This window comes from Dicentrarchus labrax, unplaced genomic scaffold (genome assembly GCF_905237075.1).
Source record: "Dicentrarchus labrax unplaced genomic scaffold, dlabrax2021, whole genome shotgun sequence".
In the NCBI taxonomy this organism is placed as follows: domain Eukaryota; kingdom Metazoa; phylum Chordata; class Actinopteri; family Moronidae; genus Dicentrarchus; species Dicentrarchus labrax.
The window spans coordinates 6,214,216-6,240,978 of record NW_026136711.1 but is presented as its reverse complement, the minus strand read 5'-3'; the positions used below and the strand labels follow the sequence as shown (position 1 = coordinate 6,240,978).

General features: G+C 41.3%; 1 protein-coding gene across 18 annotated transcripts in view; it reads right to left on the bottom strand.

Moving 5' to 3' along the window:
* nfasca (neurofascin homolog (chicken) a) overlaps positions 1-26,763 on the bottom strand; it is a 144,165-nt gene that overhangs the window by 33,341 nt on the left and 84,061 nt on the right. For 13 of the 18 annotated variants that reach the window (XM_051414907.1, XM_051414908.1, XM_051414916.1 and 10 more), the window contains 20 exons: positions 26,319-26,424; positions 21,663-21,859; positions 21,224-21,346; positions 18,039-18,209; positions 17,696-17,743; positions 13,095-13,206; positions 11,576-11,760; positions 11,365-11,496; positions 10,542-10,685; positions 9,834-9,945; positions 9,526-9,692; positions 8,317-8,464; positions 7,977-8,101; positions 6,574-6,618; positions 5,852-5,953; positions 4,162-4,359; positions 3,748-3,818; positions 789-1,011; positions 446-561; positions 106-316 (listed from right to left, as the gene is read on the bottom strand). In XM_051414907.1, coding sequence (XP_051270867.1) covers positions 106-316; positions 446-561; positions 789-1,011; positions 3,748-3,818; positions 4,162-4,359; positions 5,852-5,953; positions 6,574-6,618; positions 7,977-8,101; positions 8,317-8,464; positions 9,526-9,692; positions 9,834-9,945; positions 10,542-10,685; positions 11,365-11,496; positions 11,576-11,760; positions 13,095-13,206; positions 17,696-17,743; positions 18,039-18,209; positions 21,224-21,346; positions 21,663-21,859; positions 26,319-26,424 — 2,736 coding nt within the window. The remainder of the gene's footprint in view (positions 1-105; positions 317-445; positions 562-788; positions 1,012-3,747; positions 3,819-4,161; positions 4,360-5,851; positions 5,954-6,573; positions 6,619-7,976; positions 8,102-8,316; positions 8,465-9,525; positions 9,693-9,833; positions 9,946-10,541; positions 10,686-11,364; positions 11,497-11,575; positions 11,761-13,094; positions 13,207-17,695; positions 17,744-18,038; positions 18,210-21,223; positions 21,347-21,662; positions 21,860-26,318; positions 26,425-26,763) is intronic. The other 5 variants (XM_051414910.1, XM_051414922.1, XM_051414912.1 and 2 more) reach the window with 3 other exon arrangements.

Below are 26,763 nucleotides of genomic sequence, written 5' to 3'. Positions count from 1 at the left end.
ATACAGTCTGTGGTTCTATGTCCCACATTACACTGATGAATATGCTACCTTTGGCTCAAAACACTTTTGTGAAACTACATAAGATGTTAGCCTCTGCGTCCTCACCTCCCTCCTTGGTGGTGAATTCCACTGTGTTGCTGGGTGGACCCTCAAAGCGGTTGTTGGCCACAACCATAAACATCTTGTATTTGGAGTAGGGCACCAGATCGCTGAGAATGCCAGATGGCCCGGCTACAGTGCTGTAGAAACCCTTAGTCTTTTTCTCCTTGCTGACGACCAAGCCTGGAACCAGACTGGACTCGCGCCAGTAGTACAGCTGGGAGGTAGAATGGGAAGTGAAGGGTTAATGGGTGCAAAGAACGGAGATTAAACAAAAAAAACAGTCAGAAACTGCAAATCAGTGTCTGTATTTAGTCCAGCGTTACAAAAACATAGCCAGTCTCACTCTGTACTCCTTGAACTCTCCCTGGACAGAGTTCAAGTCCACAGGTTTCCAGTGGATGTGTGCCGTGGTGTCATCGACCTTTGACATTTGCAGGTCAGTGGGAGCGTCGGTGGGCTCTGGACACACAAAAAGGGACACAGGATGTGTGAATAGCCATAAAGGTTCAGTCTGTTTGTGCTAGAATAATAAAAAATGAATGAAATTAAATAATTGGCTAATAACACCGAGTTCTGAGTTATTGTCAGCCTGAAAGACATCAAAACAAAATATCTATCAGGCTTATTCCAGAAATCAATGTTGGTATTGGCTTTCACAAAGTGATATCTACTGAGTATCTACTTACTGTCCTCTCCAGAGTATCCGGTGACCACATTGGATTCAGGTCCCGGTCCAAACTCATTCATGGCCTGGATTTTGATCTCATAAGGCACGTAGGTTTCTGTGTTTTGGACAACATATTTGGACTCCATCGTGGTCACGTTATTCCACTCCTCCTCCAATTCCTTCCGTCTCCACCACACATTGTAGCGCAGGTTTGGGCCATTTCTCTCCAGATCAAGCAGAGGCTGAAAAAAACAACAAATTAAAGACAGTTAATTAGGTTTGGAGTCTTTCATGTCATCAATAAAAGTCAAATCTGCTTAAATGTTTTCATTTTATCACATTCCAGTTAGCGAAATGTGTTAGTGCTAGCACTTGTTTGAACCCTTCCTGAAGTTTTGAATCAGCAAGGTTACTGGTTACTAGATACTGACTGGTTTTGTAACTATATTACATGTGTTTTTCCCAAAACGATTTACATTGGGGCAGAACTGTGTATGAATGTGGGACTGTGCCACCATCTCTTTCCACCATGGACATGAAAACCATATGGCAGAGTCAGCCTTTTAAATCTTGCCTAGAGATTGAAAAACTCTTTCTATTTTCGTGTAATGTCAACTTAGTGTACAAGCACAGTGTATGCGGTGAGGCCTTTTCTCAATTTATTTAGTGAAATCAATGTAATTAGGGTCCGAGCCAGCGACCGCTGGAGGTCCCTATTGTATTTGCTATGTTTCTTGTTATTATTTTTAGCTCCCTTTGACTGCATTTTTGCCCCCCTGAACATATATGAAAACTCAATTTTATTTGGCAAAGTTGTCAGGCCTGGTGAAAATGGGGATATTCTATGTGTCGCTTTTGGGTTGGCCACTAGGTGACGCTACTATCATAAAAAATGCGTTTAGGCTAATAACTTCTGCATCGTTTGTCGCACATTCAAAAACCTTATATCTACGCATTTGGTGAATAAAGCTGAATCTCCCCATATATGCCACGCCCACTTCCGCCTGAATTTTTTTCCAGCAGGGCGCGAAATGTCCATGAACTACTTTTTTCGTGTTCCTCCTATGTGCTTTGTCCAATTCGCACAAAAAATTTTACGTAGCATCTGGGGACCATCCTAATAAAAAATTAATTCAAAGAATTTTGATATTTCAAAAAATAAGCACGTTATAAAATTAGCACTTCCTGTAAATTTTTCGTCAAGAAAGGAAGCAGACCATTTCTCCACATTGGTATGTCCGATCGACACCAAACTTGGGTCCATAGTTCCCCATGTCTTCCTTAGGCATCATGCACAATCGCCTCTAGGTGGCGCTCTTTAAAATGAAGAAGTTTATATCTCCATAACGGCATGTGTGATTGAAATGAAACTTGGTACGATGCTTCCCCATGGCTCCCTGAGGCTCGTTAAAAAATGCGTCAACAATCCGCCACTAGGTGGCGCTCTGGTGGCAGGGTAAATCACTTTGCGGAGACCGTAATAGTTATGAATATGAAATTCACAGTGCACGTGTAGACTGGTGCCTGAAGCTCACATACCAAAAATCATGTTTATTGTGTTTGTAGTGTCCCCTAGAGGATAAAAAAAGCAGCCCCGGCACCACGTTTCACCGATATGTAAGAAACTCGGTAGGCAAGTGTAACATGCCGGGAACCCCACAGGAAGTCGGCCATTTTGATTTAGATTTTCACTTTCGGCGAACTTTTCGCGTTGTATTTGAACGAACTCCTCCTAGGGAATTTATCGGATATGCTTCAAAATTTGTGAGTACAGAAAAATGGTGCTGATTAAAAGTTGTGCTATTTGTGACTGTACGTTGAAGGGCGTGTCCGTGACGTGCCCTCAAAGTTGGCCAGGTTGAATCGAATGTCAAACTGTGATACCATTTCCGGCATTACTCAGACTTCCAGCTTTTTTTTGCGTTGTATTTGAACAAACTCCTCCTAGAGAATTTATCGTATCTGCTTCAAAATTGGTCAGTACAGTCAAAAAACATTGCTGATTAAAAGTTGCTATTTGTGCATGTACATTAAAGGGCGTGTCCATGGCGTGGCATCAAAGTCAACCATTTTGAATTCCGGGCTCATTTTCTGTGATTTATCGTGTTGTATTTGAACAAATTCCTCCTAGGGAATTTATCAGATCTACTATGGTGCTGATTAAAAGTTGTGCTATTTGAGACTGTACGTTGAACCGCGTGCCAGTGACAACTTGTTGATTTCAGCAGATTCGCCATAAAATAGTACTCATAACTTCAGTGTGCAATGTACAATCTCCAATAAACTTAATATATTCTGAAACAGTTTTGCCCTGAACACGTCCCCATAACTTCACCGTACGTGGTCCAATCTCAATGAAACTTCACGTGTTTGATAACAGTCTCGCCTTGAACACGTCTACATGACAACATTCAGACATAGTGATAGCGCCACCTACTAGCAACAGGAAGTAAGTGCTGCCTGGCGATTTTGAGCTGATTTACGTGAGATTTTCATGTTTTGGTCCGTACGTGTTACGACGGCACATGACGCGGCCGCAGCACGCCCTGAGTTGCGTGGAGTGCGAGATCCCGCTCAACACTGCTTGCAGCTTTAATCTTAGAATGTTTTCTCATGCTCTGAGGAAACAGAAAGGCGTGAAAGATAATTATACATATGTCCTCAGTACATAATTCCTACTACTTTCAAATAACTTTACATTTACATGATAACCTTGCGAGGCAACTGCACTCACGGAATGACGAAATCACTAGATCACGCAAGAATCCATCTTGCCAGACTTGCCTGTCCAATGTCCAAACACAGTGGTTCAAACCAATTAGCATCCTATGAAGAACTACTGGCAGCTACGACATGAGCTATGGGTGTGGTTTAACACTAACTTGGTGTGACCTCGTGTGAAAAGTGAAAAGTTTCCTTGGAAAAAACAATGGCAACTGCTAAAGAGGTTGGCATAGATCTCTAGTATCAAGTCTTACCTCCCAACTGATCTCCATATTGTCCTTCTTGGAGCCCCATCCTCGAAGACCTTTGGGAATGGCATCTGGGGCTTGTTTTGACATAACAAAATGCACTTACATCAGACAAGTTCAACTCCAACAAGCCCCAAGTCCGCAGGTACACATTTATGACCTGAAGTGGCTTCTAGAGTATGTACTCCTGCTTATTTTGTAAGACTGCTACAGTTGTATACCAAAATAAAACATTCACAACTGCACAGGTCAGAGCTATACATACAAACTGTTGTTTGTTCATCTTTAAAATTGTCTTTTGAGGAGCTGAAACCTGTGATGAACAGAACTGTATTTTTCATATAAAGTAGGTTGAAACTACATTTAGCCAACAACAGAAAACACACATATGATTCCAGGTGAGTGTGTTGTGCTCCTTACCAGCTCCGCTGGTCTTATATCTTAGCGAGGGGCGGCTGGGCTTACTCTGGCCCACTGAGTTGATGGCAATGACCCTGAACTGGTAGTTAACGAAGGGGGCAAGCTGCAGGATGACTGAGTTGAGGTCTCCAGGGTAAGTGGACAGGTTCTGCCACCTGCCTGGCTCCCAGCGGTTTTCCTCGAATTGGACGAGGAACTCTGCAGAGACACACAGCTGGCTTAAAAAATGGCAGACCGCTTACTGTTAAAGGTGTGGGAGTGTGAGGAGTTCAGCAGGTTTTCAAGGCTCTTGAGATCAGCTCTTGCTCCTGCGGTGGACCACCTGCAGTTGTGGCTTCATGTATTCTGGTATAATGTAATTTCATCCCCTCATCATTAACTTTGTTTAATGACCCTAACGCATTAATTTTACAAAACTTTCTATAAATACAGCATATAATTATCATTTTACGAGTAATAGGACTGCAAAATTTCTCTGATGGATTATAATTGTGGCCTTTAATTACTGAAGGTATTAGGTGTACTTGAATAAGTACTTCTATTTCAGCTTCCCTACACTATCATTTCTTTCCTGAGCTTGGTGACCTGAGACTAACTAACACCTCACCTTTCTAGCTCTCCTTTACTCACACAATCTCCCTACAGGATGCACTCAGTGTTAGGAGACTATTACCTCTTTTCCACCAAGGCAGTTTTAGTGCTGGTTTGAAACCGGTGCCTAATCTGGAACCAGTTATTAGCGTTTCGCCAAAGAACCAGCTCTTGGCAGATACAAGCATAGCTGGATAGCCAGCTAGCTGTTGGTCAGCTAACATTACCAAAGCAAGCACAACTTGCAACATATTTCTCCCATCAATGTTTTTTCATAACATTGATGATGATCATAACTTTAATGTTACTTTTAGTGCCTGAATTGGACCAAAACAGGTGCCAGTACCCTAATTCAGTACAAACCTAACCGTGTTTTTTAAATCCTTTTTAACAAGGACAATTTCAGTGCTGTTTTCTTCGTGTTAAGCTAGCTGTGTTACTAACATTTCTGTACAAATGTTTTAAAATACTGAGGTCCAAAAACTGACCTTGCTAGGTTGGTCTGAGAGGTATGCATCAAAGTGGTTATTTTTAGGCAATAATTTATAACTTTTCCACCTTTGTGAGTAGTGGTAGGTACGGCCATGCTCACCAGAAAAGGCAGCACTCAAGAAGAAGAATACTCGGTAAGTAGTGGTACCCAGTGAGTACTGACCCATTTCAGGCACTGGTAGCTTTCAAGGCTAGTAACGTTGATGAAATGAGTAGCTATTCTTGCTTAGGTAATGTTAGCTGACCAAAAGCTAGCTGGCTAGTTAACAATAACTAACGTTGGAGATGTACAGTGACATAATGATGTGGCTCTATGGTAGCTCTCTATCCAGTGGAAAAGCAAACCGGTTCTTAAAAGGTTCTTAAGTTGAACAAACTCTGAACTGGCACTAGCACCAGCCCAGAACAAGCACTGGGGTCACGTTGGTGGAACGGGGGTATATGAGATGAATGAAAGCTGAACCCGTTCCAGACCAATATAGCTCAGTATGCCTGTAACACAAGACAAGTTTTTGGGAAATGCGACAATACAGGGCAATTTAATCCTTCCAGGATGTCCAGGAGATGTGAGTGAATACAGATATATGAGGAGTGTGTGACTACTGACGTGTGACTGGGCTTCTGTGGTCATTTCCGGGGATCCAGGTGAGGCGAATGCTGCGGGCAGCTGGGTCAGATAGATCCAGATCAATCGGAGGGTCTGGACGGTCTGCAGAGCAACAGGAACTATCTTAAACATGGCAAACACATACTGTGCTATACAAGGAGACACATACAAGAATAGGCATGCTGCGAAACACTTGTCACGCACTTGTCCAAATCTCGCAGTTCACTGTTGATGTTTTGAAACACAGTTTACAGTTTCAAAATCAACAGTGAACTGGGAAATATATCAAAAAGGAGAAAATATGGCAAAATTAGGAAAATGACTCCCTAATAACATAAACAAACAGCTTGGAGCGAGTGTATTATCGTACCAAACTGGACATTATGACTCAATCTTTAGACTCAATATGAGATCAAATGACTTAAGAGGATGGATTGTGGTGCATGCATATGAAAATCCATTCTGTATTGAAAACAGTATCTTCTCACAAACAAACAGAGAAAAAAAAAAAACTTTGGCACACCTTTGGCACATAATAAAATAATATCATACCATATTAAACATAATTAAGTGTTTTAATATTATAACATAACAGAGGCACAAGTTGAGAGAGAAGCAGTGAACAAAAAGTCAAATAATAAAAAGAGAAAATAAACAGGGAAAGAAAAACCAGGACAGGAAAGTAAAGAAAAACAGAGACTTCCACCCGAGCCATGTGTTACCTGGAGGCAAGGCACTAGAGACTGAGGGGTTGAGGGAGGCTTCCTCTGTGGGGAGGGGACAAGGACCAGGAAGTGAGTATAAAGGTTAGAGTTTGCAGGTTAGTCTACTGGCCAATCAACAGCGAGGGAGCATAATGGTTAACATGTAATTTAGTACATTTAGTGTTAATGTAAGTCAGCTTCACTAAGCTCCAGTTTGAGACAATCATGTAATCATCATATTTACTTTGAGACTTTTGCACTGACAGTTATATCTGAGACACTGATGTAAGCCATTTATCCCAAAAAGTTAAAATAAACTCAGGTCAATCCAAGGTTATATGAGATTTAAAACATGAATATAGCAATAAACAACTATTCTCTATGTAAGCATTTAGTAGAGTCATGGTCCATCTGCCTGTGTTGCTATTGCAGCCTCTCTGTAGTTTGTTTCCATAGCCGGTCTGCTCCGAGTGCAGCTGAGTAGAGCGACTGAAACTGCTGTTTTTATCATCAGCGTCTAACAGAGATTATGAAGATAACCAAAGACTAACAAAGATGTTTTGGGTGAATTTAATTTAGTTTCTGTCCACTTTGAAGGATGTTATGATATGTGAGGTAAATGACTGTTTTTGTCTGTGGAATCTGGGGACAAGCAATAGCAATATTACAATTGTTTCTGGTTTAACAAAAGGTCTATCTCTGTAGGGATCCTTTCGATAATGTTGTCAGACACAAGCACTTTTTATGGACATATTTTGATGGCTGCATTGTTGTCCCCAAGGATTAACATCAGTTTACGCTGCGACCATAGCAGCCCTTTTCACAAATATGTTTGCATCAGAAAATGACATACTGTAAGTTTAATGCAAAAGTCTCTAATGTCAAAGTAATGGTCAGACAGGATGCTCTAACTGAGTCCACAGGACAGCTTCACTACAGCACTTCTACACAGTCAGCACTACAGTACCTCAATATGCTGCATGCAAACTGTTAAATCAGTAGAACAAGTACAGTTAAAGCTAAGCTAGGTAAGTATATTAGTTGCAACGATAAGACATGCATGATTTCCATTTGAAGACCTAGAGCTGAAAAATAGTAGAGTGTCAAGAAAAACTGAAGATAAAAAATGAGGTGATATATGAAGCACCAACAACAAACATAAAAGCATTATGCTGTGTGTCAGAGAGGGAAATATGTACAATTATTTTAGTATTTCAAGAGTATTTTGAGAGACTTCCTACTTTTCCTTCACTATATTTAAAATGTTTAATAACTTTTACTTTACAACATTTAACTGGCAGCTGAAGTTAGCAGTTTCTTTACAAGAAACAGTTTTACATGCAAAATACATAAGCTGATGCTGTGTGTTATTTAGACTTGGAGAAATTCTTGTTCAAGCCCTGTTCTGTATATGAGTGTACCTAACACAGTGAGGCGGGCTGAGGCTGAGTCCTGGTCTATCTCAGATTTAACAGTGCAACTGTACGTTCCCTCGTCGCCCTCGTTCACATTGGGGATGGTCAGTGACTCCTCGTCTTTCCTCAGCCTGGGAGACAAACGGAGAGAGAGGACATTTTATACATCTGACATCTGTTCAAACTACAAAAGATACTTCTGGCATGTTTTAGCTTGGTTTTCACTCCAAGACAAGTTACTGTTGTATGCCTTAACTCGAGCTAGAGCCATGTGACATGACATGGTTTTGACAGATGCAGGACTGAAGCATCAGAGATGTTTTAGAGTCAGTGTAGGTGCCGTTACCTCCATCCCATGTTAAGAGGCTTGTCGTCCTTGGTCCAGGTCACGGTGATGGGCAGGGTAGGATCAGACTTCACCTTACAGTTAAAGCGGGCCGTGGAGCCCCTGATGGCTGACTGGTGCTCCGGGGCTCGAACAATACGAGTTGGCTCTGAGTGGGAGTGAAGTTGAAGAGGAACACATACATACACATACTACATGAACTTGCACATTTAGATGCATCCTTGAAAATCAGCAAAAGGTGAAACTGATGGCCGACAAATGTAGTGTTTTCTTGTCCCTGATGCTTGGTCATTGTTTTACAATTTATCTTCCTTTCCTTTTTTTCCTTCTACAGGCCTACTGTGTATACTTATTACGTTTTCTTACATGGCTTAAAATCAAGAAGGCCTTGCGACAACCTATTAAGCTTTGGCGACCCCTAGAGGTTGGGAACCACTGCTGTAAGGCCACCCTGTTGTCCAATATACCACCACAGATTCTAAGACTTTTTTTTTCTGTTGAAGCAAGTGAACTAAATCTGCACAGGTGTGTGACGACTTCACTTATAAGTAATTTGCATTAGCAGATCTATTGTGGAGCATAGGAACATCTCACTTGTTGGACTGTAAAATGTAATCAAGGCAGCAGATTCTTCCAAAGTTTGTTTAACTAAGCAAACCTGTGGGATATGAAAGCATTTTGTAGGAGACAGGAATGACAAAATGTGTTTAATTGTTAGTTTTAGTTGAGCATCTCTACTTTCCATTTGAATTAAAAAAATGTTTTATGTGAAATGAAAAGGTATATCAACCAAACCAGTGGCAGAATAGTTAACCTATTTATTATTATTATATATATTTTTTCAGTTCAGTTTTGCCCTGAATACTAGGATGGATATTTTTTTGCAGTGTATGCAGTCTGAATACAAACATGAGAAGATGAAGCAGTTTAGTTTTAAGGCACAAGAGATTGGAGCTGTTTGGCACGAGGAAAGGAAATAATTTAATCTTTCACACACAATTCTGACATGCAGTTGGAATCCATTTAAAGTTGTGTTGGAGCTGATTGTAGCACATGCGCTCTGCTGTAGGCTGCACATGATGTTGCATGGTTACAGAATGACCTCATATCAACATGTCATGGCAAAGTTGCAAGATGACTAGTTTTGGATGCTGAGTCAAACAGGATCCCTCACACGAGTCTGAGTGCAGCAGAGGTGTAATGTCTGACCTTTGACCTCCAGGCGGACCTGGTTCTCAGCTGATCCCAGGATGCTGTTGGCCAGGCAGGTGTAGGTGCCCTCATCCTCTGCTCGGGCCCGTTTGATCTCTAGGGTCCCATTGATGTAAACACGGTACTGACCGCCATCCAGCCCACTGCCCTGTCCGTTCTTAAACCTATGCACAAAGAAAACACATGGCTTAAAAACTGAAAATTTAACAATAAAGTTCACAATTCAGTGTCTTTCTCAGTGACACATGGATAAGGGCTCTCATTTTTGGGGGATTTAAGTAAACAAAAACAAATGAGATGCTCACCAGCGTAGCTCCGGCAGAGGGGACCCAAAGAAGGGACAGTCCAGGAAGGTGCGGTTGTTCTCGATGACTTTAATCAGCTGGTTTTTGGGGCCCAGCATCCTCGGAGGCATGTCTACAAAGAGAGGGATCACACCTCCAAGTTTAAGAGTTTAATCAAACAGTGATCTGATTGGATTTAGCAAAACTTTGATTGTAATAAGAACTTGGTTCTTTCTCACAGCACTCATGTCACAGTAGGAAAAATAATAACATCAACAATGTTTCTGTTTTATCCTAGTGTCCCAGTAAGACACCTGAAACTGAAGCAACTACCTATTGTAAACAGAGGCTACTAGCTCCTTCATGAAATACAGTTAAATCCTGTAAACAGTTTTAAATAAGTTGCTAGCAACATAGATGAGAACAAGGCAAGTCATTTCACACAGTGCAATGAAAACCTGATATTAAAAAATGTGTGTGTCAGAGTGTCCAGAGAGAGATTCTTATGAAGCAGTATCAACTTTTGTTGATGATTTAAAATCAAAAGCTCCGAGGTGACCAAAAAAACACTATTGCAACACAGTCCTCATATTAAGATTTTGGATTTTGGGGGTATACCAACTGGTGAATAGGGAAACCAAGGCATACAAAAAGAGGTGTAATACTCCCAGCCAGTGTTAGTCATTGCTCTTTACATCGTGAAATCAACCTCCTCCTTCTGTGTCTCACCGAGGACGCTGACGAAGGCATTGGCCAGCAGGTAGCCGTGCTGGTTGGAGGCGTTGCACTGGTAGACGGCGCTGCTTCCCATCTGCACTGAGCGAAAGATGATGGTGTCACCCAGCTCCTGCCTGCTCGGGTTCGGGGGAGAGCCTTGGGTAAGGGGGAGGGGGAAGAATTGGGAAAAGAGGAAGGGAACAGAGAGATAGTGAGGAAAATAATATTTAGAAAGACAGAAAAATAATACAAATGAAATCATCTACAGAGATTCAAGTTTTATGGTAGGTCTTGGTTGGGACGTTAATAGTTAATTGTACTACAAGGAGTTTTTAGCTGGTCAAGTTCATTTGCATTGGGGCGTCTGTCGCTCAGAGGCAGAGCGGGTCGTCCCCTAATCGTAAGGTTGTTGGTTCAATCCCCGGCTCCCCCTGCCACATGTCGAAGTATCGTTGAGCAAGATACTGAACCCCAAATTGCTCCTGATGCTGTGCATCGGTGTGTGAATGTGTATGAATGAGTTAGTTTCTGTTCAATGGGCTTTGCCATCACTGAGTGAATGTGTGTGAAAGGGTGAATGTGGCACGTAGAGTAAGAGTGCTTTGAGTGGTCGGAAGACTAGAAAGGCGCTATACAAGTACAGGTCCATTTACCATTACCATTCCCTTTGAAATTATTGAAATGAGGCAGGGGAAACACTATCAATAAATCCCTGATAGGGTCTTTAAGGTCTTTAAGCCCAAATACAGCAGTTCAACTTCACTGTTTAGTTTAATAGACAGGAAAGAAAGAAAGAAAGAAAGAAAGAAAGAGTAAACACATTAGCTATACATACTTTCTACAGGCTGTCCGTTGATCAGCCACTGGATATTAGGTTTAGGGTTGCCGTTGGCCCGACACACCAGGCGCCCGTTCTCATCTGGGGCTAGCACCAGGTTTGTGGGTTTGTCCAGCCAATAAGGGGCCGCTGTGGAACACAGGGAGTCACAGGTTAGCCACTCAAACACAAGCTCATATATTTGTATGTACACATGTAAGCTCCTCACCTTTGACCTGAACAAAGATGGAGTGGCGTATGCTGCCTAGGTGATTGTTGGCCATGCACACATACTCCCCAGCATCCTCCTCAGACACGTTAATAATCTTCAGGGTCTTGTTGTAGTTCTCAAACTTCACTTTTCGTGCCGGCAGGTCCCCGCCCTTCTTAAACCACTTGACGGTGGGCGTCGGACTGTAGGGGAAGGACAGAGAGAGGAGAGACATGAGATGAGCTTGGTGTGAATGATAGACTCAACAGCCTCATTTTGTTTCTGTCATTTATCTGCATTCAACTGAGGGGTTAGGGGTAGGATTAGGGATAGGGGGTAGGGTTAGGTTAAGAAAATAAGTTATTTTTCCCAAGGTATCCCTTGTGGAGATTTCCTGGGAAAAAGGGTGTGTGCTGGCCATTCTTGCTGTTGTTTTTATTTGGAGAAAGATAAAGTTCTGTGCCCTGGTGTGGTAATAATTTCTAATATTTAGTCCGCTGGGGAATCTGGTGTTCAGTTTTCTGATCCAGTGTCTTTCAGCTTTTGTCCTCTCCACTGGTGTCCAATTTATTTTGTGTTGTATCCCTGTTATCTCTAATGACCCTAGGCCATGGTTAATGAAGTGTGCTACTAAATGTGTGTGTGTGTCTTTGTGATTTTTTAAGTTGTAAATGTGTTGTGCTAGTCTAGTTTTAATTGTGTTGCCTGTTTTTCCTACGTATGAGATGCCACAGTGTTTACACTTTATGGCATATACGCAGTTGTGTGTGTTGTTTGTTAGGGTCTGTTAAATGGGGTATGTGGTGTTGTTTTTAAGTTGGTTTTTTTTTAAAGGTTTTTATGGGATACGGGGTAGTGTTAGGGTTAAAGGTAGGGTGAGGAGTTAGGGTTAGGAAAGAATTCCTTTTTCCCAAGGTATCTCCTGTGTGAATTCCCCAGGAAAAAACATTTCCATTCCATGCATCAGCGTATATTTAGACCTAGGGGGAATCTTGTGTTTAGTTTCCTAATCCAGTGTTTTTCTGCTTTTTTCCTCTCCTGCGGTGTCCAATTCATGTTAGTTTCTATGCCCAATATTTCCAGTGCCTCTAGGCAGTGGTTGATTAAGTGTGCCACTTAATGTGTGTGTGTGTGTTTTTCAGATTTTTTATGTTGTATATGTGTTGTGCTAACCTAGTTCTAATTGTGGTGTGTCTCCCTTACGTTTATACTGTTACAGTGTTTGCACCGTATGACATATACACAGTTGTTGTTGTTTATTGCTAGGGTTTGTTTAATTACGTTATTTTCTATATATATTTGTTTTTTACAGTTTTTGTGTGTTTGTAAAATATCGGACCCTGTTGAGGTACTGTGTTCATTGTTAGCAGTTTCCTTTTCACCAGGCAGTCCTTAAACAGCAGCAAAATATTGACACATGAAGTCTATTTTTTGTAGTATCCTTGCAGTAAAATTCATATTTTATCGTATCTTTTGTGTGTGTGTGTGTGTGTGTGTGTGTGTGTGTGTGTGTGTGTGTGTGTGTGTGTGAGCTCACAGTCCAGCAGCAATACACTCCAGCAGCAGTTTCTCGTCTCGTAGCACCATTTTGGTGCTCTCGCTGCCTGAAGGTGAAAGGAAGTTTGGCGTGGACTCGGCTACTTTACGGCCTGCAGAAGAGGAACAAGGAGGGGTTAATACACACACACACACACACACACACACACACACACACACACACACACACACACACACACACACAAACACTTTGATGAATCCAATCCAGGAGCCCTATAGTTTATCGTTGTACCATGACTCACTTCCTACAAGGAGCTAAACATCCACTTTGTAGGCACTGCCACATAAATTTAACACTATTATTCTGATCATTTCCTTGTGGCTGTGTTCCATCTCCGCCGGGCTTTGGCTCTCTCTGCAGTCTGTTGTGAGGCCAAAGCAGCCTGTAAACGGGTTTAACACCCTCTGGCTTGTCTCACAGGAAGACATTAAGAGATGCAGAAACAACAACAGGGTCATTGATCTCGCTTTATGTCTGCCAAGGGAACAGAGATGGCTAAGATTGCCATTAAAAGCTTAAATAAAGCAGCTGATATAACTTGCCCAGTTGTTCTGCTGTGATGAGATTAAGTTTAACATCAACCTGAAGTATATACGAGGTCATGCAGTTGATGGCATTAGCCTTCAACCCCGTGTTAAACCCTCCCCTAGGGCTTGGCTAAAGCAATAAGCTGCAGTAGCATTGTAACTGCCAAAACTAGAGCCTTTAGAACTTGGTGTTCTCTGGAGTTGGCTTTTAGGTTAGGCCTTTTCTAATCCCTACAATGCAATGAGGAGGGAGAAGGGATGATTAAGGTATATTTTAAACCAATGCTAAATGATTTGATGCAATAACTGAGAAGTGGTTTAGCATTAATCATTCAGTTGGTTGGTACAAACTTTTGAACACAAATTGTGAATCTTCAGTTCTACTCTGCCTGGGTCTCAGCCATATCCTCTCACCACTGCCAGCAGGCGCTTCACATCACCATTTCATTCCCTGGTTCTCAATAAAGCCTGTTTCTGGAAATCCTAACTGAGTTTGTATTCTGCTTGTGGGTTCCTCTGTTTAACATAGCAGGGATTCTGAATGGGTCTCAAAGTGTGTGGTCAAAAAACTAAATCTACTTTAAATGCTTAGCTATGTGATGTCTGACTTTTATTTTGACAAAATAGCTTCCATAAATGCCTGGTAAGTGAAAACATTTTGTAGGCCTTACTTATGCAGTTATGATTTAGATTTTATTCATATTCAGAACAATCATTAGCACACTGTTGTGACTGTCATACTCAACCTATTGCAGTGATTTATGACCATGAGAAAATATGGGTCCCAAAGTGAGACACATTGAGAACCATTTAAATAATACTTATGGCAACAGTGTATTGATATAATGCTACTTATGTGACGTTTTTCTACTCTACTTTTGGGCTTGAAACTGCCATAAAACTTGTTTTAAACAGTTACAGCACTGCTCAGGTTTTACCATGTTAATATATTTCAACTGCTTTAATCTTTACAGTTCACGGCTTTGAGTGTTTTCAAGGCTTACACACAACTGACTTTTCCACTACTTCCAGCTCTTACTTACTTACTTTCAGTGGCCTAATGCTTCAACTGCATTCAGCTCTTTAACAAGCCCTTCAGTGTTTCAAAGGAGCTTCAACTTAAACTGCAGACCTGTCTCATCAGATTTAAACTTTAACATTTTACAGTTTGCACCTGTAAACCCTAACAGCATCTGCAAGTGGGATTTTCAGTGTAATTCAGTGTAAAAGATTTTATGAGTTTAGAATTAGAATTTGACAAATTTGCGAGGAGTGTGTGTTGACATTTTGCTTAGTGCCCTAAAAAAGGCTTGTGCAAACATGCACCTCATCCAATTGATCCTTCTTAAGCCCTCCCCTTTTTGCTCTCAATAACATTAGCTAGATAATTACAACTGAGAGCTAATGTTAACAAAACACTAGTTACACTAGTAGTCCACATAGACGAGCCTACCACATAGCATGGCAAGTTCAGGAAAGGAGAAAGTTGACTGAGGCTAAGAAGGGTGAATGTTTGAAGCTATGTAAATGATAGTTGACTGATAATTGATAATTGTTTGCAAATATGCCACTGACTGAACCAATTTAAAACAACTGCTGCTTTAAATTATTTTATTGTACAGCCTAATTTTTCTGATCGTTACTCAGAGTTAAAGACTGCACATTTCCAGTCTGATCCAGTCCCAGTACAAATGCTGTTAACACTATGGCCACAAAATCCAGTCAGCATAGAGCTACAGCCGGCTGAGAAGTGTGTGGGATTTGAGTAGCATTAGCCTCCTTTGTGATGCAGATCTGTATGGGATTAAAGCATCTGTTAACGGTTAGCTTCTCCAGTGGCCGGTAAACAGACGGGAGTGGGCGAGGAGGATCTGTTATTATTGATGACACTGGGAGGAGAAGAAGAATGACAAGAGGAGGAAAAATACAGAAAAAGAAGCTGTGAGGGTTAGTGGTAACAAATCGCTAGAAGGAGCTACGGTGATGCAGTGAGCGCCCAGGGAACATGGCAGACACCCTGCAGATGTTGGATGCAGCTTTAGACCCCTTTCACCCACAAAAAAGACAGTTGTGTTTTTTGCTTGCGTGCGTGTTCAAAAGAAATTAGTGATAAAAGTAGCGAGCATGTGTGCACGAGTGTTTGAGTGGTTGTGTGTATGCGTTTCAACAGCCTTTACAGTCCCCATCACTCCCCCGCGCTCTCACAGAGACATGTTTGAGAGCAGAAGTAGGAGGCGGCTATCATCCATACATATATGACTATTAATGACCACAGCGTGAATCCAGACTGAATATTCATCATGGGACCTATGTGCTGGATCCTCGTTGCTGTCTTCAGTCCCACTGGGTCTCAAAGGAGCATCTTCTCCCCTAGGGACATATCCCATCCACCCCTGGGCTTCAATGCACCCCCTACCCCCCCCAGCTCAGAAAACGGCACATATGCTGCCACTATGCTGCCCTCCAGCTATGGGCTCATTCGAAAGGTGTGTGGCATAATGAATATACAGATTCAATTCTCTGTGTGCAATATAGTTGGATTAAGGGTAATTTGTGTGTTAATTACTGTATGTTTATTCATTACATGTGACCATTTAACACTGATTGAAAGGTAAAATAAACTGATTATGGGCTAAATGAGATGAATAATTCTTTCTACTATGTGAGTGTAAATTAGGGTCAGAGGAGTTGGTTTGTCTTTTATTTGAAGTCACATCTGGTCAGCCATTCTCTACTCTTATGTTGTCATTTGATTTCAATCTATATTTAATGAATAGCTGACTGGTGCTGATTGATTAGGAAAAAATGGATTCTGCTGCAACATTTTGCATTGTTGTCTGTCAACAGGGTTTTACTGTACATATTTTGTTCTGAGGCGAACACTCACACAAACCATGACAGTGGAAGACTGTAAACTCTAAATAGGCTCATGGTTTTCCATGCCTTTATTTATACTGCATTTTAAAGGAATTTATCAGGAATAAAGTCATTTTTTATATTACAGACTGTAAATTGCACAGAAAACCACTGTCATATCATTCATATGGTATTTTCCTATGGCAAAACTGTTTCTTTTGATGGTAAAATCTTGTATTTATACGGGAAAAATTGATTAAAACTCAACAGTTCTAATATCCTTTTACCGTAAGTATCTAAACTTACTTAAACTTTAGTTATTATTTATAAATGAAGTTCTGGCAAACACAGCTGCCAGTTTTTTTACTGTTAAATATATATCATCTTTTTTTAAAGTGCCGCAGGCACAAAGAAACAGCCGCTTAAATAAAAAAATATCTGTATCGTTTATAAAAACTAGTGTAAAAAACCAACAACATTTCAATCTAAAAAAACATTGCTGATAAAATTACTCAACGCCTCACAAAACTCCTGAAACTACTACTTCTTCAGACAAGATAAGACAAATGAAGGCCCAGTAACTGGTAAATGTGTTTGAAAATTATCTGTTGTAGAGCCATTTTCACTACATGTTTTATGATGCCAATTTTGAATCAGCTAATAGTTCTGTCCAGGGTGCAAAATTAACAGCTGCCAAGCACCAAATGTGGGTAAATTTTATGTTTGATGGAAAATAAATTTGGGTCACCAGCCAGGTGTTTGATAAATAATGTGGAATCACAGTGTAGGACCTAGAGCTCCTCGGAGCCAAGAAAGATAGAAAGACGCTTTGGTTTAGTGGCTTTCTCAGCTCTGATTGGCTGTTTGTTCGTTCAGGCCCAGTGGATTCTGATGAATGCCATCAGGAGCACTAGGAGGAGCCAGAGGAACCAGATTTTTTCACAGAGTATCTGTCTCATGTACTGCTGTCAGGATATAGTGAAAGTTTCAGCAAAAGTAAAAAAAGTTACCTACTGCAGCTTTATTATTGACAACACACAGTGAACTCTACACATGTAGAAAGCAGTTAGGAGGTTAAATGTGTGTTTAAGGTCAGTCTGAGGTCAGTGAGAGTTACTGAGCCAGCAGCTTAGTGTGCTAGCCTTGTTAAGAAGAAGTGGACAGGAAGTGGAGCTGTCCCGACAGGAAGTGACTCACCACCGTAGGGGTCAGTGGCATTGTAAGATGTGTCATTATACAGCTCCTCTGAAAACACAGGCACACACAGTGGCTCATCAGTCCAAACACTGAACAAAGCTGAAAGAAAAGATTTTAAATCCAACATTTCATTGTCTTCTCCATTCTGCAGCAACCTGTGGACATATTATAAAAGGTAATGTTGCAGGCATCTCATGTCATGTCATCACATCACCTCTAGATGGAGATATGTCATATTCCATTCCCATTGACATGGCGAGAGAGCAGGAGCTCAGAGTTCATACACAGCTACCACAGTGGCTCCTGTGGAATAAAGGACTGTACTGAGGATATGTCTACTCACTGGTCTGAACTCTGAGTGTAAAGGGGTTCTTCTGCTGGATAGTGTGTGTGAAGGGGAAGCGAGCGTTGCAGCTGTAGTCAGTGTGAGCATCTTTGGCCAAAACGTTGGAGAAGTACAGGTCACCGTTCAGACCCATGGAAACTCTCTTATCCTGAGGGATGGGAACCATACCTGGAGGAGAACAGACGGAGGGAAATGGAAAAGGGAAAAGAGAGAGAGGAAATGAAACACCATTTGATTTGTACAGTCGTTAATAGAGACTACAGCATCAGTAAGCATTACAATTCCTTTCCTAAAAGCAGTCAAAGATGTGGGTTTGCGGTTTTAATGTACACTTAAATTTTAAGAATCTTTACCTTGGATGAGAAAAGACTATAAGATGTGTGTTACACATTATTATAGTTGGGAAAAAGATATTTATGCTTCTAAAGTCACAATATCACTTTATTTTATAGGTCTGTAATTGTTTCCGAGAAGTTTCCTACCTCAACTGCCACACTGCATTATTTCTTTCCAGGAAACTTCCTTGGATTTTATTATTCAGAAATTTAGAATAAAATAAAATATAAGCATTACTAACATCACAACAGAATGGGGACCATGTAGGTTCTAGACCATGTACTTTTTTTGCAGGAAAAACATATCTGACACACATTATTGTTCCAAGCAGATTTGTTTGGAGGGGAACTTTAAGTTTGATTCTGATTTCTGAGGTCGTAATACAAATGGGCAGGCAGGGTCTAACGTAAAAGTCGGTTGCATTATGGGAATTGTAGCATCCAGCGTTTCTGGACATTGTTCCATACTAGGAACTAAAAGTCTGGATATTTCAACCTCTACTACTTGGATTTTGATCATTCTTTTTTCTTTCTTTTTTTGCTCTGTCTATTCATGGAAAACCTTATGCAATACCAAATTGCTTCATTAGCCCTTTAATCAAGCAGGGCTATATCCACTAATGCTAGCATTTTAGATACAGTGTATATAAAGATGATATGAATCCAACCACACACATCATCTGCAAAGATAGTGTAACTTGATTTTGTTTGGCTGCAGAAGCAGTAAGAAATCCCCTTCTACCAACTGATCTCTCACATCTTGTATCACAGGCTAAAAATATCCTATTCAAAAGAAGACGCAATGGTACCTTTAAGGCCAACCATTAGCATGCAGGATGCATACATTTAAACATATAACTCAGTGTACTATCTATTCAGGTTAGCTCTGGTAACCACACTGATGTGTCACCCTTCAGGCAGATGTTAGCAGCACACCCACACAGACGTCCAGACGGACCGTCATCCACACTCAGTATCTGCGCCGGCTGATGCGAGCCGTATGGTCATCAAGACAGTGCCCCAGGATCAATCAGCAGCCGGGCCAGCGGTCCTAATTACGAATTGGTGTCTTACAGTGTCTAGGCCATATGTGTGTGTCATATAGGGTTTTCCCTGAGTTCACATAAGTAATAGGACCTATAGCTGCACCATCTACGATTTTAACTGATGTCATGGATATGTTTCTCTCACATTAGTCATTTTCAGGTATAAAGCACAATATTCAAATAAATGATCAGTGCTATGGTTGTTTCACTAACTCTGAGACTGTCAACTTTTAAACTGTTTTTCGTTTTTTCTGTTTTGCACAATACACTGCAATGTTGCACGTGTACAGTTATCCATCTGGACCATATTCCACTTTATTGTAAATATGTTTTATATTCTAGATTGTTATTATATTTTAATTTTTTTTATTTTATTGTATTGTATTTTTACTCTTTTTCTGCCCTTTGCACTACATTTCCCCTGTGCTGCTGTGCCAAATTTGAATTTTTTGGTTCCCCAACCTTTTTCCTTAAGGGACCCCTTTTCTGTTATTGAATAAAGTGGCGCTTAAGTGACATATTTAATAGATATTTACTATTATATTCAAAACTCTACAATGAATCCAAATAGTGAATTCAATAACTGCAAGAAGCATGTCTAAGTTATTTGGATGAATTATGAGCAGATAATTTACTTTGATCATTTTAACAGTCATAAATAATCTGTCATCATCAATACATAATTCAGTGATTTCTTGTCCCTAGAACCTGGCCATTGTTAAATTAGACTTTAATTAATTTACTTAACTTTACACGTCTTAAAATCAAGAAAGCCTCACCACCCCCAAAAAGCTTTGACAACCCCTTGTGGCGGTCCCGACCCTTAGGTTGAGAACCACTGCTATAGCATAAGCCGCCCGACGAGGGATAGAGACTCAATGAAAGCATCAGAGGTCACTGGAGACAAACTGCTGTGAAAAAAGGCAAATAAAGCCTGTCCTTAGATGACCTGAAAGACCTCCAGCTTATTACAATGTAAAGGCAGTAAAAACTAATAAAATAATAACTTCTCAGCACCTAGACTGTTTTTCTTTGGGGATTGAGTGACTTAAGGTGGTTGTGTTACCTTAGTAGTGTCAGCTGAGGACGACCTTACTGTCTTACTACTAGATGCTGGTATCATATGAAACTGGATGACCTAAGCAATCCATTGGTACCAACCTGTCTAAATAATGCTCCAGAGTTAAATCTTGGCGATGGAAAAACTGGCATGGCCATTTTTAAAGTGATCCCTGACCTCTGACCCCAAGATATCTTACATACATGTAATGCATGTACATACATATACATGTTTGAGCAGTCAAAATTGGTAAAGATTTTCCATCAAATCTGTGTAACAAATGTTATCAGCACAGAAATTGCATGGCTCATTGATGCACGTGGGGAGCAAAGGCTGGCACAGACAAGCTATTGTATGGGCAAGTGGTTGGCCTTAAAGGTGTCTTTGCTTCTGCCTTTAATAATTCATCCCCAAGTAAAAAAAAAAGCAAAATTCCTTTAAACAAAGTTGTATTTGAGGAATATGGAATGCCAAAAGGATTATTATTCACCTTTTCCAACCCTTTGTGTAAAAGCCAGTAACCATCAGCTGTCACCCACTGCTGTCCCAGCGTATACATATTGCTCACATGTCTCAGCCCACCTTAAGATAATAAAACTGCACCAGATAACGAGTGATAGTGTCACTTTTACTGGCTGATACGGTGAAGAAAATCAGCAGGACACACAGATATAACACGTAGAAAAACAGAAATATACACAGAGTACTCTGTGTGTGTATTTGTGTGTAACTGTTGCTCACCGCTGTTCATCCAGAAGGTGTACGGAGGAGGCAGGCCTGGCGGGGGGTTGCAGGGTAGAACCAGCGGTGAGCCTTCAGTCACCATCACCGGCTCCAGCACCTCTTTAGGCCACAAAGGAGCCTCTGAAGGATGGGGATGGGGGAGGGGAGTGGAAGGGGGTGGAAACAAGCAGGAAAATTAGGAAAAAGATGAGAATAATTATATATAACAAGAATTTCAGTCAGATGAGGTTGAGGGGGATGATCTTGGCAACATGTGACAAAATGTAGGGAATTTCTGGTTGTTGCAGTTGTGGTCAACAGATATTTTTAAGCAAGCACAGTCAAAGTGAAGTCAAGTAATCAAGACAATTTTTGTGGAAACTTTATCATAATTTGTGTGAGTGGATTATGTTCAATTATTATGTAATCATGTGTATGTGTTCTTGTATATTCTTACTGGAGACCCGGAGCAGGATTTTGTTGGACAGAGCCACTCCTAAGTCATTGGTGGCAAAACACTGGTACTCTCCTTCGTAGTCCTCTGGTCGTCCTCCGCTACGGAAACCGATCTCCAGGGTTCCCGAGCGTTTTCGCATCGTCACCCTGGGATCCTTCCCAATGTTGAAAAACTTTCCGTTCCTCCGCCATGAGAACCTGAGCCCAATGACAACGAATCAAAGAGTTAGGACTATGACATCCCCGATTGTCCTCTTTATGTGATGCTCATTTTGAGTTTGATACAGTCTTTCTGGTGACAACCAACTTTGTCAGTTTTGTTGCCTTGTCAACAGTCTTCTTACCACAGAATCCGCTGTAGTCACATGACATATATATGAGGCAGCAGAGGCAGAAAAACTAGCCCTGGCTTCCATCTGCATTATAACAGGCTGAATAATGATGAAAGATTATGGTGAATCCTCATCTGCAGAGAGAACCAGGCCTTTTCATGGCAGAAGTTATCTTGGCATTAGGTATTGCCCACTGGGCTATGACCATGTTAACATGCACTCTTTAATTGTTTCAGCATCCAGAAAATGTGAAAGTCTTTTGCTTGTCATTTGGCTGCCATCTTACATTACTCAACAGCACAAAAGGCTGCCATGCCACGCGCTCTCCATGTGCATGTAATAGTTGTGTAGCTTAATCCTGCTCCATGTGGTGCTTCCAGAGGGTTCCCTGATTAGTGAAGAACACTCAGTATGCTTACATAACCCGCCTCTATTTTTAGTGATGAGCGGGGATTTACAAAAGATGCTTCCTATCATTTTTAGCGAGTTACAGTGGAGCTGGGCCTGTTTGAGGTGCAGCACAGCGCTGAGCCTGAACAATGGGCCACTATTGAAGGGCTGGAGACCAGAGCTGTGTGTGTTGTGGCATGTGTTGCGTAGTGAGAGACTGATTGCGAGTGAATAAGTGAACGATCCCTTTCGCTGAATGTTTCATGAGCATGAATAGTCAACCGAGTGCATTATTGGAGTACAATGCCTGTCCTGGGAAGGGGAGAGCCAGTATGTGCACATGGGAGAGTGGCCATGAGTGCCTTATTGTGAGGTTGTGTAAGCCTGTGTGTACGCAAGAATCTGGGTGAGTGTGCACGTATATGTGTGTGTGTCTTACGTAAAGCCAATCTGCCTCCAAATAAACAATGTACCACTGTCCTGAGCCGGTCATACCCCCAGTGATGTAACCACTGGAGACCCAGTGTGTGTGTGTGTGTGTGTGTGTGTGTGTGTGTGTAGTCATGTCTCTGAGTGTGAACTGTGTGAGTATTTCGAGGCATGTGTATGTGTACATAATTGAGTGTACATCACAGCAGTTTTTTGTGTCTTTGTGTGTGTGTAGAGCCAAAAAAAAAAGAAAAATCTGTAAATGTGAGTGCTATAGACTAATCCACCAGATGATTTAACGGCAAACACAGTTTCATAGTTTGAAATCATGGAAGGTTGGATTGATCACGGTCAGTTGGTGATCATACAGTAAATGAACAATGTGTAATCCATGATATCTAAATACACATACATAAATACACAATACTAAATAAACATGAAATTGTGAATAGAATTTTATTCTTTGTGGCCACAAAACACAACTCTGAATAATTTCACCGTGATCAATTGAAGGGGAAATTTGCCATGATTTATGTGGCTGGCCAATCAGTGCTGATGATATATGTAGTCAACTGAACCAATAACCCCCTCAGTGAGTGCTACATTGATGGCGCCAGTGCCATCATTTGCCATGTGCAGTGATATAGTCCATGTGGAAGAAGAACTACTGGCTGTTTCAGCTTGGAGCTTGAAGCTAACAATATAGCTACGTGTGAAAAATATATCACTGCAGGAATTAATTTGCATGGCAACAATGTGTTCGACTTTGACTTTTGATGAACTTTGATTAGCACCCACTTCGCCTGCTCAGTTAGTACAGGCTTCAGAAGTAAGCTGGTTTTGGTGATTTTCAGGAAAAGTTAATGTATTCAAGACATCTAAATTACATGTAACATGTTTCAATCAGGGCTGTCAAGAGCACTCAAGTTGAGTCCAAGACGTTTGGGGTATTGGTAAACGGTAAATGGAGCTGTACTTGTATCGTGCCTTTCTAGTCTTCCGACCACTCAAAGCGCTTTTACACTACGTGCCACATTCACCCTTTCACACACATTCACTCAGTGAGCCCATTGAACAGAAAACTAACATTCATACACGCTCACACACCGATGCACAGCATCAGGAGCAGGAGCAATTTGGGGTTCAGCATCTTGCTCAAGGATACTTCGACATGTGGAGCCGGGGATCAAACCCACAACCTTCCGATTAAGGAATGACCCGCTCTGCCTCTGAGCCACAGCCGCCCTTATTGAAATGTTGCATTGGTCTCAGAAAGCATTTTTCCTTTGAACAAACACTGGAAAAGGAGTGCCCGGAGATGACTCTTTTTATTATCAGAATCTGATCCAATCATATCCAGATCTATAGCTGACGTATATCCATATATCCATATACATCACATGTTGATGCCAGGTGTAAATGGAGCAAAAATGCATTTGGATAACATTTAGTGGGTTTACAGCATTTATTGGTCATATTTCTTGAAAAAAAGCTGTATAAAAGGAGTAAAAAGAATAATCCTTCATACATTCTTTACTACAGCTTTATTGTACGGGTTTACAACAGTAATAGTTAAGTGTTTACTGCCTACAACCCAGATTAGTCTATAGGAAAACGTGCAGAGAGAAAACAAAGCACAGTATATTCAAGTTTTTATAGGCAGTCAATGAAATGATGAGATGGAGGTGATGGAGAGAGAGAGAGAGCAGCAAAAAGCACAACAGAAGACTTGTCAGGCTAAGGCTGTAGAGGACAGGCAGACAGGTGTCACGCTGAGTTTAAAAGGTTGTTAGAGGGCAGGAAGGAGCTTGGGGGAAGGCGCTATTCAACTGAAGGGGAAGGGAGGGGGGGTCACCGAAAAAGGAGGGGTTGGCTAAGGTGAAAATGTGCTAGTGTGTGTGTGTGTGTGTGTGTGTGTGTGTGTGTGTGTGTGTGTGTGTGTGTGTGTGTGTGTGTGAGGGAGCAGGCAGAGTGGCAGAAGAGCACATCTGAGTGGCACTGTCACTGCTCATGAGTGTCACTGCCAGAGTGAGACTGGGATGGATGGAGAGAGACAGAGAGAGACAGGAGGACAAGGACACCAAAGACAGACAGAGCAGGGTGACAAAAGGCAGCACAGCATAGAGGATAGAAAAGAAAGAGAAAATGGAGAAAAACAAGCGCCTGAGTGTAAAGAGTGAATGATACAGGCAGTGGGAAAGAGAGGAAGAGGAGGGTAGAAAAATGTGTCATGACCGAACCCCCCCTCCTTTGTCCTCAGCTGGGCTGCATTTTCCTGATTTATCTCCAGCTGCGTCTGATTGGTGCACACAGTCTGCAGCCTGTCAGTTTGTCACGATGACATGTCAGTCTTTACGGCCTAGTTTTTGAGCTACCTGCATGACTTTTCTGCATGAACTTTCTTCTGAAAGTGTAACTAAAGCCCTAAATTCTGCTAGCTCCCTCCCTCCAAGCGTATTTATACAGCAGCGAGAATCCTAAAGGGCTTGGCCTTGTAGTTACAAAGCCTCCAGTTAGCTATGCTAGCGGCTCAAAAGGCTACTCTCCAATGTTTGCAGGGGAGTGTGAGGCTACATAGCAAAGTTGGGAGAGGTTTTGTAGAAGAGGGGTAATTAGTGATGAAAGCTGCCACAACATACGCTATCTGCCTCTGATCAGCTAATAGCAAACCCCCAAAGCACTTCTTTATGCTAAAAACCTATGTATATCAATATTTAGTAGAAGTAGTAGTAGTATAGTTGATTGATTCAGGTCCAAATCTGGACATTTAAGTATTTTAATTCTATATATTAATTCTTGCAACTGCCCTCTCCTGGTTGAAACCCGGCTATTGCAAATTACATGTGAATGAAATGGCTGTGAATGTGCTTCTAGCGACTGTCGAAGCTCCAGCAGACTCTCTGTGATTCTCTGTGTGGACCATTGACAGTACATATAATGGACAGAGCTTACGGGTCTGTGAAGTGAAGCCAATGTGGAAGTGTATTAAACCTGCATTCTATGTAATGGCCAACAGGGGGCAGCTTCGTTGGCTGCAATAAAACCAGATACCATGCAGTGTTATGGAGAAATGTAAGATTAAATTTGAATTGAAGGGTCATTCTCAGTGAGTCTGTCCAGCTCAACGCACCAAACTCAGATCAAACTGTCAAACTAGTCAGTGCTGATCAAATATGGATCCAGATTCTGCGTTGACTATTTCTCTCCTAAAACCGTTTCAGAAACATATTTGAGTGAACTGTTTAACTGGAATATGAGATTGTGGTCTGTGTGTTAGAATGAATAAAATCTAAATCTATAGAATTCTTAAGATTTGTAGGCTTTATAGCTTTCTTAAACATATCATCTACTATCATCATCTATTCTAAACTGAATGTAATGACCACACAGACGGTGTGTGTGTGTGTGTGTGTGTGTGTGTGTGTGTGTGTGTGTGTGTGTGTGTGTGTGTGTGTGTGTGTGTGTGTGTGTGTGTGTGTGTGGGTGTGTGTGTGTTTTCTGCTTACGTTGGCACTGGGTTGCCCTTGGCCTCACACTCAATGATGATATTATCTCTGGGGTCGACAATGTAGTCCTTCACTGACTGCTTCACTATGGTGGGGGGCTGCTTCACTGTGGGAGGAGAGAGACAGACATATTTTATTTCAAAGATTGAAAAGATAATCCCACCAACATTATTAGTGACAGGTAAATATTGAATATCATATGTATTTTACACACAAATATTATCCAGCTACACTTATGAATGGCCAAAAACAAAGCAATTTCTTCCACTTACAGTCAACTTTATTATATGTCATTTTTATGCCCATTTTAGCAAACACTGCAATCAGTGATCCTTGAGCCCATGCAAGAATACTGCTTGGCTAAATACTCACAGGTAATAACAATTAAAGAAAAAGAGTTTATTACATCTTGGATTTATTTGGCATTTGGCTCTATCAGTTGTGA